A 13,181-nucleotide genomic window follows, 5' to 3' on the forward strand; every position below is an offset into this window, starting at 1 on the left:
CACTGTAATGGAATTTTATATCATCCTAACTATTCATATTAATATTTTAATTAATTAGGTTCATTGATTATTTATTTATGTTTAATTAATTAATAATAAAAACCCATGTAAATATTTACAAAGTGAATTGATGACTATATCAATTAATCTCTTGTATTTAATTAAGTAATTATTTTTTAATATAAAATTATATCGTAGATTATAAAATATTTGATAAAATATTTACAATTCATAAAAAAATTGAGTATAATAATTTTTTTTTCTTTAGTAGTTTTGTTTTATGGACCGTAAATAATTTATCAATTTTTTCTATTTTCGAAAAAAATCTTTATTTAATTTTGGTTTTTATATATAAAATTGGTAAATTAAACACATTTGCATATTCGAATATGCATAAATTCGAAATGGAGTCATTCAAATCTCAAATATTTAATATTTATATTTACAAAATAATAATATCTACTGTCAAAATGAACTAAGATATTTTAAAATAGTTCACAAATTATCATCCCACGATTTCCATTTATAATTTAATAGCAAAGGTCAAATAATTGAATCAAACATTAAAAGTATATATACTTGTAGAAATCACTTTTTTCTCTTTTTCATTTTTTTCCTTTTGGCAGCAAACATTATGAGAGATTCTATTGATTGGGAGCTTCATTGCCAAGAAAGTCCCATGTCCCCATGTGCCCTTTTCTGTTCATAAATTCCTTCTCAAAATTAACTAATGTGTTAAATGCAATTTTCTTTTCAAACTAAAAAAAGAACCAAAAGGAGAAATTAAAGTGAAAAAAAGATAAGCATATACATGAATTAGTATAATATTTGTATCATCAAATCAAATCAAACTTGAGAGATTTGATTCTCTCACGTCACATATTTTAAGAAAAATATGAAGAAATTAAATTATCTCTCTATTTAAAACGAGACCAAATTTTTCCAACGTCGACTAGATAACATGAAGTTCATTATTTAGTATACTATTTTGAGACCTTTTAACTGAAACCAAAATCAAAATTTTCTAAAATGGATAATATCATATAATTGGTATTAATAGTTAATATTTTTTTTAGAGAATTTATAATTAATGTTTAGTTTAGTAGCTAATTTACATTGATTAGTGTTTAATAATTAGTACTTATATTAGAATAATTGATGAATTATTTGATTTACGTAGTTGTACGATTATATCTATGTAGAGAGTCTGTCGTCCTAATCTTTATGATCAGGATATATGCCCCTTAGTTAACATGATGATATAAGGGAGTTGGGTTAAATATTACTTCAATTTATTCATTGAAGGCATGATTATTGAGAATAAAATTATAAAGTTTCATGTTGACTAGAAAATACCTAAAATGACAAATAAAATACTATAATAAATAATATCCCTTTTACAAAAGTAGAAAAAAGGTTTTACATTTATGTATCATAATAGTAAATGTGTTTCTCCTTTTTAATGGTGGTTCAATTCAAAAATAAATTGTAATGCCTTAAATTTTGCATTTTTTAAAACTCATATAAATAGTGTAATTTAAAAATCTAATGACTAATTATGTCTCAAATTTAAGGAATCAAACTAATGTAAAAGATATATGTGACAAAATTACAGCCCCTAAATCACATCTAAAGATTATTATCCAGAAAAAAACCAATTTTATATGGTTCTTGTTCTGTTTTTCGAATACAAAATATTCTTGAAAAAAATTACTTTTTCAGTCCCTCGGTTTCTAGAAAATTGGTAAGTTTTATCTCTTGATTAGAAAGACGTACCATCTTAATCATTAGAATGTTTGTCTAATCACTAAATTTTAAAAAATATACCTTCTTAGTTATTAGAGTTCATTTCTAACATTTTTAATGTTTTAATTTATTCAAAATTACTACATAACCTAAGGTTGGTTTACTCTTTAAAGAAGAAAAAAAAGATAAATACTTTTATTTCAATGAAAAAAAATAAATTTTCACGTTTCCTAATATTTTAACCATTCTTGGCCCATTAGGTTATATTCCAATTTTACTTTACCATTTTTAAATTAAAAGTGAAGTAAAAGATTTTTTTAAAAAAAGAAAATTAAAAGTCAAATAAGCAATGAATGAAGCTAATTTTGTTGAATTGTTTGAAATCTTTTTAATTTACGAATATAAAGATTTTCATGATAAAAAGAAAAGAAAAGAAAAGAAGAATACATTATATTATTATATAATATAGTACGTAAACATTATTTTATATAGAAAAATTATTATGAAGTGATATTGGTCATAATAACACGCCAAAAACAAAAAAGCATATAATAATAACAACAACAACAATAATAATAATAATAATAATTTGTTCATGTGTCGATGTTGAGTGACTTTAAAAATATCTTCCATCTTTCATATCCATCACGTTTACATCGTTATCAACTTCACCCATTGATATTCCACATTCTATGTTTTCTAGAAATATTTATATAACTCCAAGTATGAAAACTCAAATTTTACTCTCTTACCATGAATTTAATCCTAAGTTCGAAACGAAAGGTTCTTTTTTTTAATAATATTATTTTAAAAATTATTATAAAAAATGGAATAGGAGTAAAACAATCGACAAAAATAGAGTAGAGAAGACGAGATCCATAACTTTGTTGACGTGTATCATCCCATCTCATTAACAGTCCTCCAATCAGGCTTATTTCTTTTTTTTTTTTTTACTTTCTTTATATATAATCATTGTTAATAAATCTCAACCTCTTAAAAATATGTTATTAATAAATCTCAATCTCTTAAAAACATTTCATTCCTAAAAATATCATTACTTGATTATTAAATTAAAATATTTGATTATTTCCTTTCTAAAATACCTTAATATAATATTTGATTGTTTCCTTTTCAAATTCATAATTAAAATTTTTAGAATGGAAATAATTAAATATTTTAATTTAATAATTAAAGAATAATATTTTAAGGAGATTGAGATTTATTAACGGTGATTATATATGAAGAAAATAAAAAGGAATAAAATAAGTGTGATTGGAGGACAACTCATGGAAGTTGCAGATGGGATCCACGACTTTCGTGGATACGTTAGCCAAGTCGTGGACCCATCTACGACTTTGCCTAGTCGTGAACGGGGTATCTCATTTTCGACAATAATTTTTAAAATAACATTATTAAAAAAAACGTTCGTTTGAAACTTAGTTTAGGTAGTTTTTTTATTAGAATATCAATATTGATCTATATGATTCCGTAAAGTTCTTCGTAGATAATTTTAATAGTGCGAAGTTTTTATCAAAACATAAAATTAAATTCTAAACTTTTGAAAAAGTATAAATTAAAATTTATCTTTCCCTTCAAATTATAGGTACTTCATTAAAGGTTTAGTTAAACCATCCATCTTTGAATTTAAATTTAATTAAAAATTGGTGCTTTTATCAATTTCTATCGTTTAATTCTAACCCGCTAATTTTAAATATAAAATTTTGTTACATTTAGTAAATATTTTCAATAGTTTTATTATTTATTAATAATTTTCCTTATAAAATTTGTTTTAATGATATTTTTTCTTTTTTGAAATTTTTTCGAGTTTGCACAATATACAAATGTTTTAAATTCACTCAAAGCATAGGAATAATCTTTTGTTAATGTCACGTATCTTCACCATAATTGTACCTTAGTCTTTTAGAAATTGGCAAATCAATATATCTAATTGTATATGTATCATGTTTGTGTTTCTTAGTTGAGTGTTATCTAAATTTAATAGACAATAAAAATTTACGGTTAAAATAATGATTTTTCCCGTATCTTCTAAATTGTCATATTGTGTACTTAAAATTCATTCATATTTTCACGTATATTTTTCTTTAAAACTATTAATTTATATCAATAATTTAGTTCTAATTTATGTTAACTATTTTTAAGCATAGAATGAATCATAATATTTACAAAATATTATAAAATAACGTCGTCCATTAATAATAAATATTAATAAATCAAGACAACAACCATCATCTCGATCATCGATTAAGATAGATAATCACTCTATCAATGTCTATCATTAATATAGTTTAATACTATGTTATATTTATAAATATTTTCAAACAATTTTGTACGATCAAAATTAAATTGGGGATATGGAATTTGAGGATAAATAACTTGAATTTTAAAAATGATATATTTAAAGAATAATGACAGCCAAACACAAAGGATCAATACAAATATTCATGGGATTTGAAGAATCAAACAAAATATATAAAACCAAAAGAAAATAAACCTAAAAAATATGCTTAAATAATTAGTAACAATTTCAATGGTTATACTTTAGGGTTCCTTTATTTTCAATTTTTTTATTTTCTTTCCTTATTGTCTTTATACTTCTTTATGCTTCCCTCCTTTATCTTTTTTAACATTTCTTTTGTTTTTCTGTTGATATATATATATATATATATATATATATATATATATATATATATATATATATATATATATATATTTAAAGGCTAATTATATATGTTTCTTTAATATAATTATAGTTTAGGTTTTCGTAAATTTTTATGATGCTATTAATGTTGTCTTAGTGGCCAACAATCAGACTATAATCATCTATATTCACAATCCTCGACTTACCAACACAACAATCTTCTTTAATTTCTCGAATAAATAGTTCACAAATCTTTCACATCTTGTGCTTATTTATGTCTTATCTCAAAAGAAGCTTTTATTCTCTTATGAAGTGGTTCTTATAACATTAGAAAATCAATCTTAACGATCCAATTTAAGGTTAAGTAGACACAATTAAATTAGGACAATTCGTTTACGTTAGATACATGTAGTTTTGACTATAGACACAACTAGATTCATGACAAGACTCTTTTTGTATCATTTTTACTTGTGAGGTTTGGTTTCGATTTACATTTGATTTCTAAAACCTCAAAAGCAGCACTTTAGTCTTGAAGAAGTTAAAAAAGATCGATGTTAACCTAATTGACCAATGATGTAAAAGTTAAATAGTGAATAGACATCGTCTAATGTTTTCCATTTTGAATGAATTGAATAATTCCACAATTTTATATGCAAAGTTACTCGTTTAGTTTTTTTCAAGACTCCTTTCAATCATATCACAATTTTTTTGAAAAAACAAAATTTTTTATCTTTTAAAAATGAAAAGAGATTCCGTTTGATAGCTATTTTATATTTTATTCTTCATTTTAAAAAATAAACTTACAACGAGCGCTTACACATAATTTTTTAACTTCTTCTTTATCATTTTAAGTACAATCAAGACAAATTTAAAACTTAAAATTGTACTTAGTGGAATACTTATTAAAAAGATTTAAGAAAAAGACATAGGATAAACTTAAAATATATATATAAAAAACATGATAGTTATCAAACAAGTGTTTTAATAATCAATTTTGAAACTTTAACGAGTAAATAGAAAGTTACATTACAAAAACACCTTTAAATGATGATAATTACAACTATACTCAAATTTTTAATTATAAAAATTAGACCCTCAAATCTCAAACTGTTATTAAAATTATAACAACTGCTACGACCACAGTGGAGGTTGTTTTTGCAATTTGGCCTAAAGTATAGTTCAAGAGGAAAATGTAGTTTTGTCCCAAACAAATATGAAAGCTTAAAAAGTTATAGAAGACGTCAATATATTATGATTTATCCTTCCGCGTTCATCTTTTTCAAACGAGACCCACCACTCTCACTGATCACCATTTTTTTCCTCTTTCTCAGCCGTCACATGCCGACCCTTTAACCTCTGTCCCCATATTCTTCTTCTTCTCCTCCACTCACTCACTTTCTATCTTCTTTATAAAAGGATAGAATTTCCTCCATTTCTCTGCATCTCCATTCTCAATTCTCCACAAATCCCATCCAATGAAGGTTTCTTCCATTGATGACTCTCTGTTTTCCTGCAAGGGACTTGTTGGATCCTCAACCACCACAACCACCACCCATTTCACTGTCATGAAAACTTCTCTCTTCTTCGCAGGCGATGGCTTCACCGTCTATGATTGCAAAGGCAAACTCGTCTTTCGAGTCGATTCTTATGGTCCTGATTCTCGTTATAGAGATGAACTCGTTCTCATGGACCCTCATGGCCGTTGCCTCTTCACAGTCCGCCGCAAGGTAATGAAGACCTGATTTCGCTTTCTTCTTCCTTTTATTTCAAATGGGTTTTCTCTAATTTTGAATTTTGGATTCTTGTTTGTTGGAATTTTGAGTTTCGAGTTATTGAATCTGTATTTATTTTTTTTTTTCTTAAACAGAGGCCGAGTTTGCATCAACGTTGGGAAGGGTATCTCCGGGAGAGAATCAACGGACAGAAACCGATTTTCGGAGTGCGGAGGTCGTCAATCATCGGACGGTCGAGTTTCACGGTGGAAATGTACGGGAATCCCGGCGAGGAGTATCAAATCGAGGGGTGTTTTGGGCAGCGATTATGCACAGTTTTGAATGTTAGGAAGGAACCGGTGGCTACAATTAGAAGGAAAGTTGATGCTTCGACTAAAGTGTTGCTTGGAAAAGATGTTTTTTCTCTTTCTTTAAACCCTGGTTTTGATGGAGCTTTCGCTATGGCTTTGGTTCTTGTTCTTGATCGGATTAATGGTGAAGGGGTTGATTCTAGTGGTAACCCAGATCAAACCCTTGATTGATTTTGAAGGGCTTTCTTAATTTCATCATCTTTTTGATGGGGGAATTTTCTGTCTTTGTTTATAGTTCTTTTGTTTTTTTTTTTTTTTGGAATTTGATGTTCATAAATGTGTATACTTAAACCATCTACAGCCTGAAAAGGAACAAATGAAATTTGAATATCGCCAAACAAAGCCTTGATTTTGTGAGGAATAATAAAGATACAGTTTTAGTGACAAACTGCTTGATCTAGAGATGGTTTTTATCATATATTGTCCATAGTTTTCATCTTTTGTTTCGTTTCAGATTGAATAATGTAAGCAAATTTATGTATAAATGGAATTTGAATATCATCAAGCAAAGGCTTAACTGGAACACCAGAGATAGTATTAGAGCGTGGAATTTGTTACATTTCTGAAATGTTGTGTTGAAGAAAAAAAGAGAAAGAAAAAGAAAAAGAAAAAGAAAAATCAATCAGTTGGTCTTTTTAAAAATTTAAATAATGAACTGTTCACTCAAAGAATTGAAGATGAATGGTAAAGGTAAGTTTTTGTAGACTGCTCTTGATCTTTAGCTGGTTTTTGATGTCATTGAAGCTTTTTTCTATGATGAAAGAATCAGCATCAGAATAGCAATGGAGGCTGTGAGAACCATTGAATATGAACTGCCAAACCATCCTCCAAATCCAAGTTTCTGCCAAAAGAAGAAACTCAAATTAACTAAGCTTAAATGATGAAATCAGTTGGAAAAATCTTACTGTTTGTGAAAAATCTTACCTTGAAAGAGAGAAGAGATGAGGGTCCTGCCGCGGACGGCTTGAGTCCCGTGAAGCCAATATCGTATGAAATGCTGCCATCCGGCTTGAACAGTCCGAAGTTCCTCTCGGACGTTGGCCCTGGTTTTGAGTTCTCGTTGAATAGAGCAAAAATGTAAGCCCTCACCACCATTTTCGGCCGGAAAGGAGTTCCCTTCTTTTTCATCAACTTCTTACGTAGATTTCGATTGTATGTCCTTGCATTTTTCAAGGTAGCACCAGCTTCGTTCTCGTCCCCATGAGAAGCCCAACCAGTTTCGGAAACAATGACCGGCATCTTAGGGTAGCCAGCCTTTTCAAGTGCAGCGTAAGCCGCATCAACTTGAGCCTCAAACATGTTATCGTAATGCAGATTGGTTTTAGCATCGAAGATCCCTTTGTTTTTCTTGAAGAGTGCATAGTTAATGTCAATATGTTCAGGGTCATTCTTGTAAGCCAAGAAGGGATATGCATTAATGAAGAAAGGTGAGCCAATGAAGGAGAAGAATTGCAAAAGAGGCTTCATAAATGGCACAATATCTTCCCTAAAAATGCAGGATGAAGGAGGAAATGAGTTTGCAAAAACAGCTTCTGAATGTGGACTCGAAACTTGCACAATGCTTGTCAATTGAAGCCTATAAAGAGCACTGTAAACATTTTTGACTGCAGGCAAAAGAACCTCCCACAGCTCAACATCAGCACCCCCCAATACCTCGTTCCCAACCGCAATCCCTCTTATATGAGTGTCGGGGAGAAACGGCTGAACATTTGCTTTAATCCAGTTCATAGCACGATCCTCCCCGACGCTTATGTCTTTGAGAAATTCATTACCGAGCCCGACTACAATCTCAATACCGGAACCTTTGAAGGCAGTGAGGACTCCATGATCAGCATCATAGATTCTGATGTTCTTTATCTTTGCAGCTTTCAAAAGAGTCACAACACTTTCAGGTGGTGGTAAATTATCTGCTATTCTTCCATAATTCACTCCATATGTCCAAGTTGCATCCACTGCTGTAAAAATGTAAAAGAAAAAAAGGCATAGTTAGCCACATTCAAACCTATATTTTAAAAAAACAAAAGGCAATACTCATTTAAAGTTCAATGGAATGAGCTGACCATTTAGGAAGATGGCACAGAAGGGAAAAAAGAAGCAGAACAAAAAGGAATAAGTGGTCATTTGTGAGGAGGGCAAAAGGAGAAGAAAAAGAGAGTTCCTTTTGTAGAAAAAGAGGGTGGGGTTATGGGATTATGTGATATTGTAATACTTTGTAGGCCAAAAATAGGAGCAGGAAATCATATGAATGATGCAATGCTTTTCTTCCTGAGGCCATGGGATTACAAAAATAGTGATTGATTCTTAGCCTTTGTCCAAAGATGATTCAAATTTTGATGAGAAGGAAGAAGATTCTTTATTCTTAGTTCTATGATGAAAAAGAGTTTTGAGTTGTTTTTTTATGGGGGTATAGAATAGATTCTTTCCCTTTCCTCACACTTTTATCTCTCTCTCCCTCTCTTTCTCTCTAATATTTCCTTTCTTTTCACTTTCTTTTCATCTGTTACTTTTCTTGAAAATCTCTAATTTCATGTGTTGTTTTAAGGTTTTTCTTTTTTCTGTTTCTTTTAACAGATGTTTGATGGGGTTTGGATTGGAATATCCATTTGGCTTTGGGAATACTTTCCATTTTCATGTTAAGAGAAAGTTTGTGCAAAAGGTTGATCTTTGAAACGATTTCATTTCAGTGTGATGTTGAAGTTTTTAGAGTAAATGAAAAGTATGGACTAAATTTATGAAACAATAGCCATGAAATTTGTCGCTTGTATAATAATAGTTGCAATATTATCCTTAATCTTACATAATTGTAGAATATCAAATGAAAATAAAAACTTGAAATAGGCTTGACAATAAATTCAAATGGTACGATCCCAATTTTCATTCTATGTCATAGTCACACCACTTCAACCCCAATCTTCCTTCGGTATTCTTACAGATTTCAACTCACATGAAAAGTCAAGGATTATTACAACTTTGGAAAGAAAAGAATTATATTAAGGTAGCGGCATGAAACAGTAAAACATCTCTCACCCAATGTAATTAGAAGGCTGATTAACATTAACATTCTACAGTCAAATGAAGTCTGGTGAGCAAAAACAACAAAAGCTACAGATTCTAAAATCTAAATCTAACTACTACAAGTTCTCTTTTTGGTAAATACATTCGTAAAACTAAAGCTACTGTCACCGTGGATGAGCGAAAACAGTTGCAGAGAAACAAAGATCGGGTTGTCGAGACCGCCAAAAGGTGATGGAAAGTAGGCATAATACAGCAGTCGGGAGGCAGTTGTGATATGCACTGCATCAATCCACCAGTCGTCCAAGTTAAAGCTTACCGTTTTCTTTCACCAAGTTATCGTGTTCGATGCTTCTATCCTCGTTCTGAACGTTACATTTTGCAGCATTTGTTGAAACATCTTGATTGCCCTTAACCTCATTATCTGGTACAGCCGTGGCTTCATTCTCATCATTCTGTTTCTTTCCCTCCACGACTCCGTTCACTTGTTCAATGCCAACATTGTCATGGTCATTTTTGTTTTCTTTGTTGCTTTGGGAGTCATTTTCTTGCTTGGTCTCAGTTTGCACCATTTCCTTTTCGGATTGGTTAACCTCACTAGCAATAGCAGTAATATGTTCTTCCGCTATTTCATTTCCTTGCTTTTCAGCTTCTTCCAAACCCTCAGTTTTCTCTTCAATCGCATCTTGACCGTTGGTTTCACTACCGTGCTTATTTGTTTCACCCATACTGACAAATTCCGAGTTAACAACTACATCTGAACCTCCCTCATGGTCTTGCTTTTCACCTTCCTTCACCTGGGGAACGTTCTCTGTGGCTTCCGGGGCTTCTGTATGACCATTTTTACTTTCACCAGCATCATTACCCGTCTTATCTTTACCGCTTATGTCTGGATCAGCATCCACTTTTTCTATTTCCTTGGGTTCACCTCTGGGATTATCTCCATCTTCAGCTTGATAATTATCAGAACCGTCTTTATCCTCTACAACAGGAATGTTTTTCTCATTCGCCTCTGCATCTTTCATTTCAACTTCTTCAGGACCTGTGACACCTGCATTGACTTCCTCCTTACTCTCTCTCTTAGAACCAGAAGATTTCCGGCCCCGTTTCTTTGGAGGCTCCTCTTTAGGTGGAGTTGCCTTGACCTTCTCACTGATTCTTGCTGATCTTCTAGGTGTCTCCCCTGTGCTCCAATCAAACTCCGATATTGCAGGACCACCAGGATGCGATTTTAAGTACTGCTCCAGCAGTTTTCGATTACCAATTTCTTCACCAGTTGGAGCAATGAATACAATCTCAGTCTTTCTTGGTGTACCTGACCTCCTGGGTATGAACTAAACAAGAGGGAAAAACCGCTAACTCGTTTTAGTAAAAATGATCTAAACAACTTTCTAATATACAACTCTAATATAGAACTAAACTCAGAAATCCAGGAGAAGGAAAACATGGAAGAGATGGTGAGGGGAGATGGGGGCAACACAGCGAAAAAAAAAATATCTCGATAGATTTCTATGTTTTGAAGAATGAGAGGTGATTTCTGGATCTCTAACTGGGAAATGAATTTTACAAAAGAATTGAACTTTTCATAAAACACACAACAGAAAAAAACTGAGTAGCTTCACTAGTCACCATAGCGCACGAAACCACAAAACTCTGAAGCATGATTTATATAACACTGACAAAACAGCCTGAAAACATCGGTTTAGAACCTTCGACCCTCTCATCATATAGTCACAAATCAAAAGTATTCAAATTCAGTTATTTTTATAGCAGCCTTTAAGAACAGACTGCTTTAGTCACAAACAGTAAGTAAATGGATTAAAAGTGCTTCCCAATATCAGGCTCCAAGTTCCTATAGTATGAATATCAGACATGTTTAACACAGAACACAACAAGTCGCAATGAGCCATTGTTCTAGACTCCAAAAACTTAACACTTTCCTAAGTTCTAACATTTCTTCCCAGGTCTCATGAACATCAATATCCTATTTTCAATCAGACAGTAGCTCTCTCATAGGTGGTCATGGTCATTTTTTACACCTCATATTAATCATCCAAAACTTCATAACAACTAATTTTTCACATGAAAATCTAAAAAACTCCCTATAAGCCAACATTGATATCCCATATTCAAAAAATTGAAGAACTCAAGGAAAAGAAAAGCCTTAGAATCAATTGACAGTGCAACAAATAGGGAAAAGAGAGAGCTTCAAAAGAACTCAACCTACTTCTATATCCATTCTCAGAAAGCAAAAACAAACAAGAAATTAAGGTTGTAACATACCCTAACCTTCCACAATTTCACAACAAAGGCCCTAAAACTAAAACAGAGTTCCAAAGGCAAAAAAACACAAACTTTACCACAAATAGAAAACATTGAGATGAAATTCACAAGACCCAGAAAGCAAAATTGCAATACCAAGTGGAAAAAAGTTTGTTTCTTGCAAAAGAAAAAAAAAAAAGGACCTAAATTAAGGTAAAATTTAAAACTTTCAGAGAGGGAAAGAGAAAGAGACCAGTTTCTTCCAAGTAGGTGGTGCAGGAAGCTCCACGGAAATGACTTCATCCATGGCTGCTCCAGTATCAGCTTGAGCTTCTTCAATTTCCACCATCATAACTTCTTCTTTGCTCTCCATTTCTTTTGCTGTTTCTCCCTCTAAAACTCTCTTTTATTGTTCTTGTGTGGCCAAAATAGAACACATAAACCGTTGAGAGAGATAGTCTATGAGGTGTGCTTTTTTGGTGGTTAGTCCTAAAATCCAAAAGAGCATTGCTAAACTTACCATCACAGCTTCCCCAAAGTTCAATCCAAATCCCAGTTGACACTTGGTCCAACCAAATCCATTTCCTTTGATGATAACCAACGTGTCAAGATCGCAGAAGGGAGTTCAAGGATTGGGTGCTGTACTCAGTGACAGAGCAACTATGTTTTCTTTGGGGGGGAAAGTTAAAAATTCTCTCTTTTTAATTTTTTTTTTTCTTCTGTCAGCCCTCAAATGCGGGTAAATTGGAGAGGAAAAGAAAAACAAAAACAAAAGATTCCAAAATTCGATTTTTCTTTATTCTTTTTATATGTATCAAAAAAATTTAAAATGGAAAGGAATTTTTGTTTTCCCGCACTTTGTATTTGGAGAAATGGGAAAGAGGAGGAGGGGAGCGTGTGGTGGTCGTGGTGGCGGTCGTGCAGCCACCTGTCAACCCGGACGTCAAAGGCTTTTGGATAACGTTGCTTTTAAGGGAATTTAAATATGAGTTTCACGTCCGAATCTGACGGTGTTGTGTAGATTTATGTAATCTGATGTTGGCTTAGGTTTCAAGTTTCTTTCTTCTTCTTCTTCTTCTTCTTCTTCAAAAAGAAAAGATCTTTTTTTTTTTTCCACTTTAATTTTGCTACTTTTATTTTGTATTAATTTACTCTTTAGTTTGTAGGAAAAGTTGCACAAAAATCACCCTTCAATTATCGAGTGTTGTTGCTCAAAAGGAATAGGGTCTAACTCATAGTTCTTTTTTAGAAAACGAGGTATGTTATTAGTTAAATTACAAATATAAGTCGGTCTTAGAGAGTTTTTGGTTTGTGTTTAATACGTGGATTAAGTTAAATGGGGATGTAGATTTTTTTGGTTAAGGTAAATGTAACGATTAGATTCAAAATATTAACATATATAATAATATTTTTAAAAAT

General features: G+C 31.4%; 3 protein-coding genes across 3 annotated transcripts; 1 reads left to right on the plus strand and 2 right to left on the minus strand.

Annotated features, from left to right (window-relative positions):
* The first annotated feature begins 5,695 nt into the window (after window positions 1–5,695).
* On the plus strand, window positions 5,696–6,876 carry LOC103494698 (protein LURP-one-related 5). The gene is made up of 2 exons (XM_008456006.3): window positions 5,696–6,132; window positions 6,273–6,876. Exons 1-2 carry the CDS (start codon window positions 5,881–5,883, stop codon window positions 6,657–6,659), a joined length of 639 nt encoding a protein of 212 aa, XP_008454228.1. The 5' UTR covers window positions 5,696–5,880; the 3' UTR covers window positions 6,660–6,876.
* Window positions 6,877–6,998: 122 nt separating this feature from the next.
* LOC103494697 (glucan endo-1,3-beta-glucosidase 14) lies at window positions 6,999–9,215 on the minus strand. Its single transcript, XM_008456003.3, has 3 exons — window positions 8,549–9,215; window positions 7,413–8,443; window positions 6,999–7,329 (listed from the first exon to the last, which is right to left on the minus strand). Exons 1-3 carry the CDS (start codon window positions 8,607–8,609, stop codon window positions 7,240–7,242), a joined length of 1,182 nt encoding a protein of 393 aa, XP_008454225.1. The 5' UTR covers window positions 8,610–9,215; the 3' UTR covers window positions 6,999–7,239.
* Window positions 9,216–9,494: 279 nt separating this feature from the next.
* Window positions 9,495–12,508, minus strand: LOC103494699 (methyl-CpG-binding domain-containing protein 11-like). Its single transcript, XM_008456007.3, has 2 exons — window positions 12,016–12,508; window positions 9,495–10,834 (listed from the first exon to the last, which is right to left on the minus strand). The coding sequence occupies exons 1-2, from the start codon at window positions 12,133–12,135 to the stop codon at window positions 9,809–9,811; spliced, it is 1,146 nt and encodes a 381-aa protein (XP_008454229.2). The 5' UTR covers window positions 12,136–12,508; the 3' UTR covers window positions 9,495–9,808.
* Window positions 12,509–13,181: the final 673 nt, after the last annotated feature.

This window comes from Cucumis melo, chromosome 7 (genome assembly GCF_025177605.1).
Source record: "Cucumis melo cultivar AY chromosome 7, USDA_Cmelo_AY_1.0, whole genome shotgun sequence".
Taxonomy (NCBI): Eukaryota; Viridiplantae; Streptophyta; class Magnoliopsida; order Cucurbitales; family Cucurbitaceae; genus Cucumis; species Cucumis melo.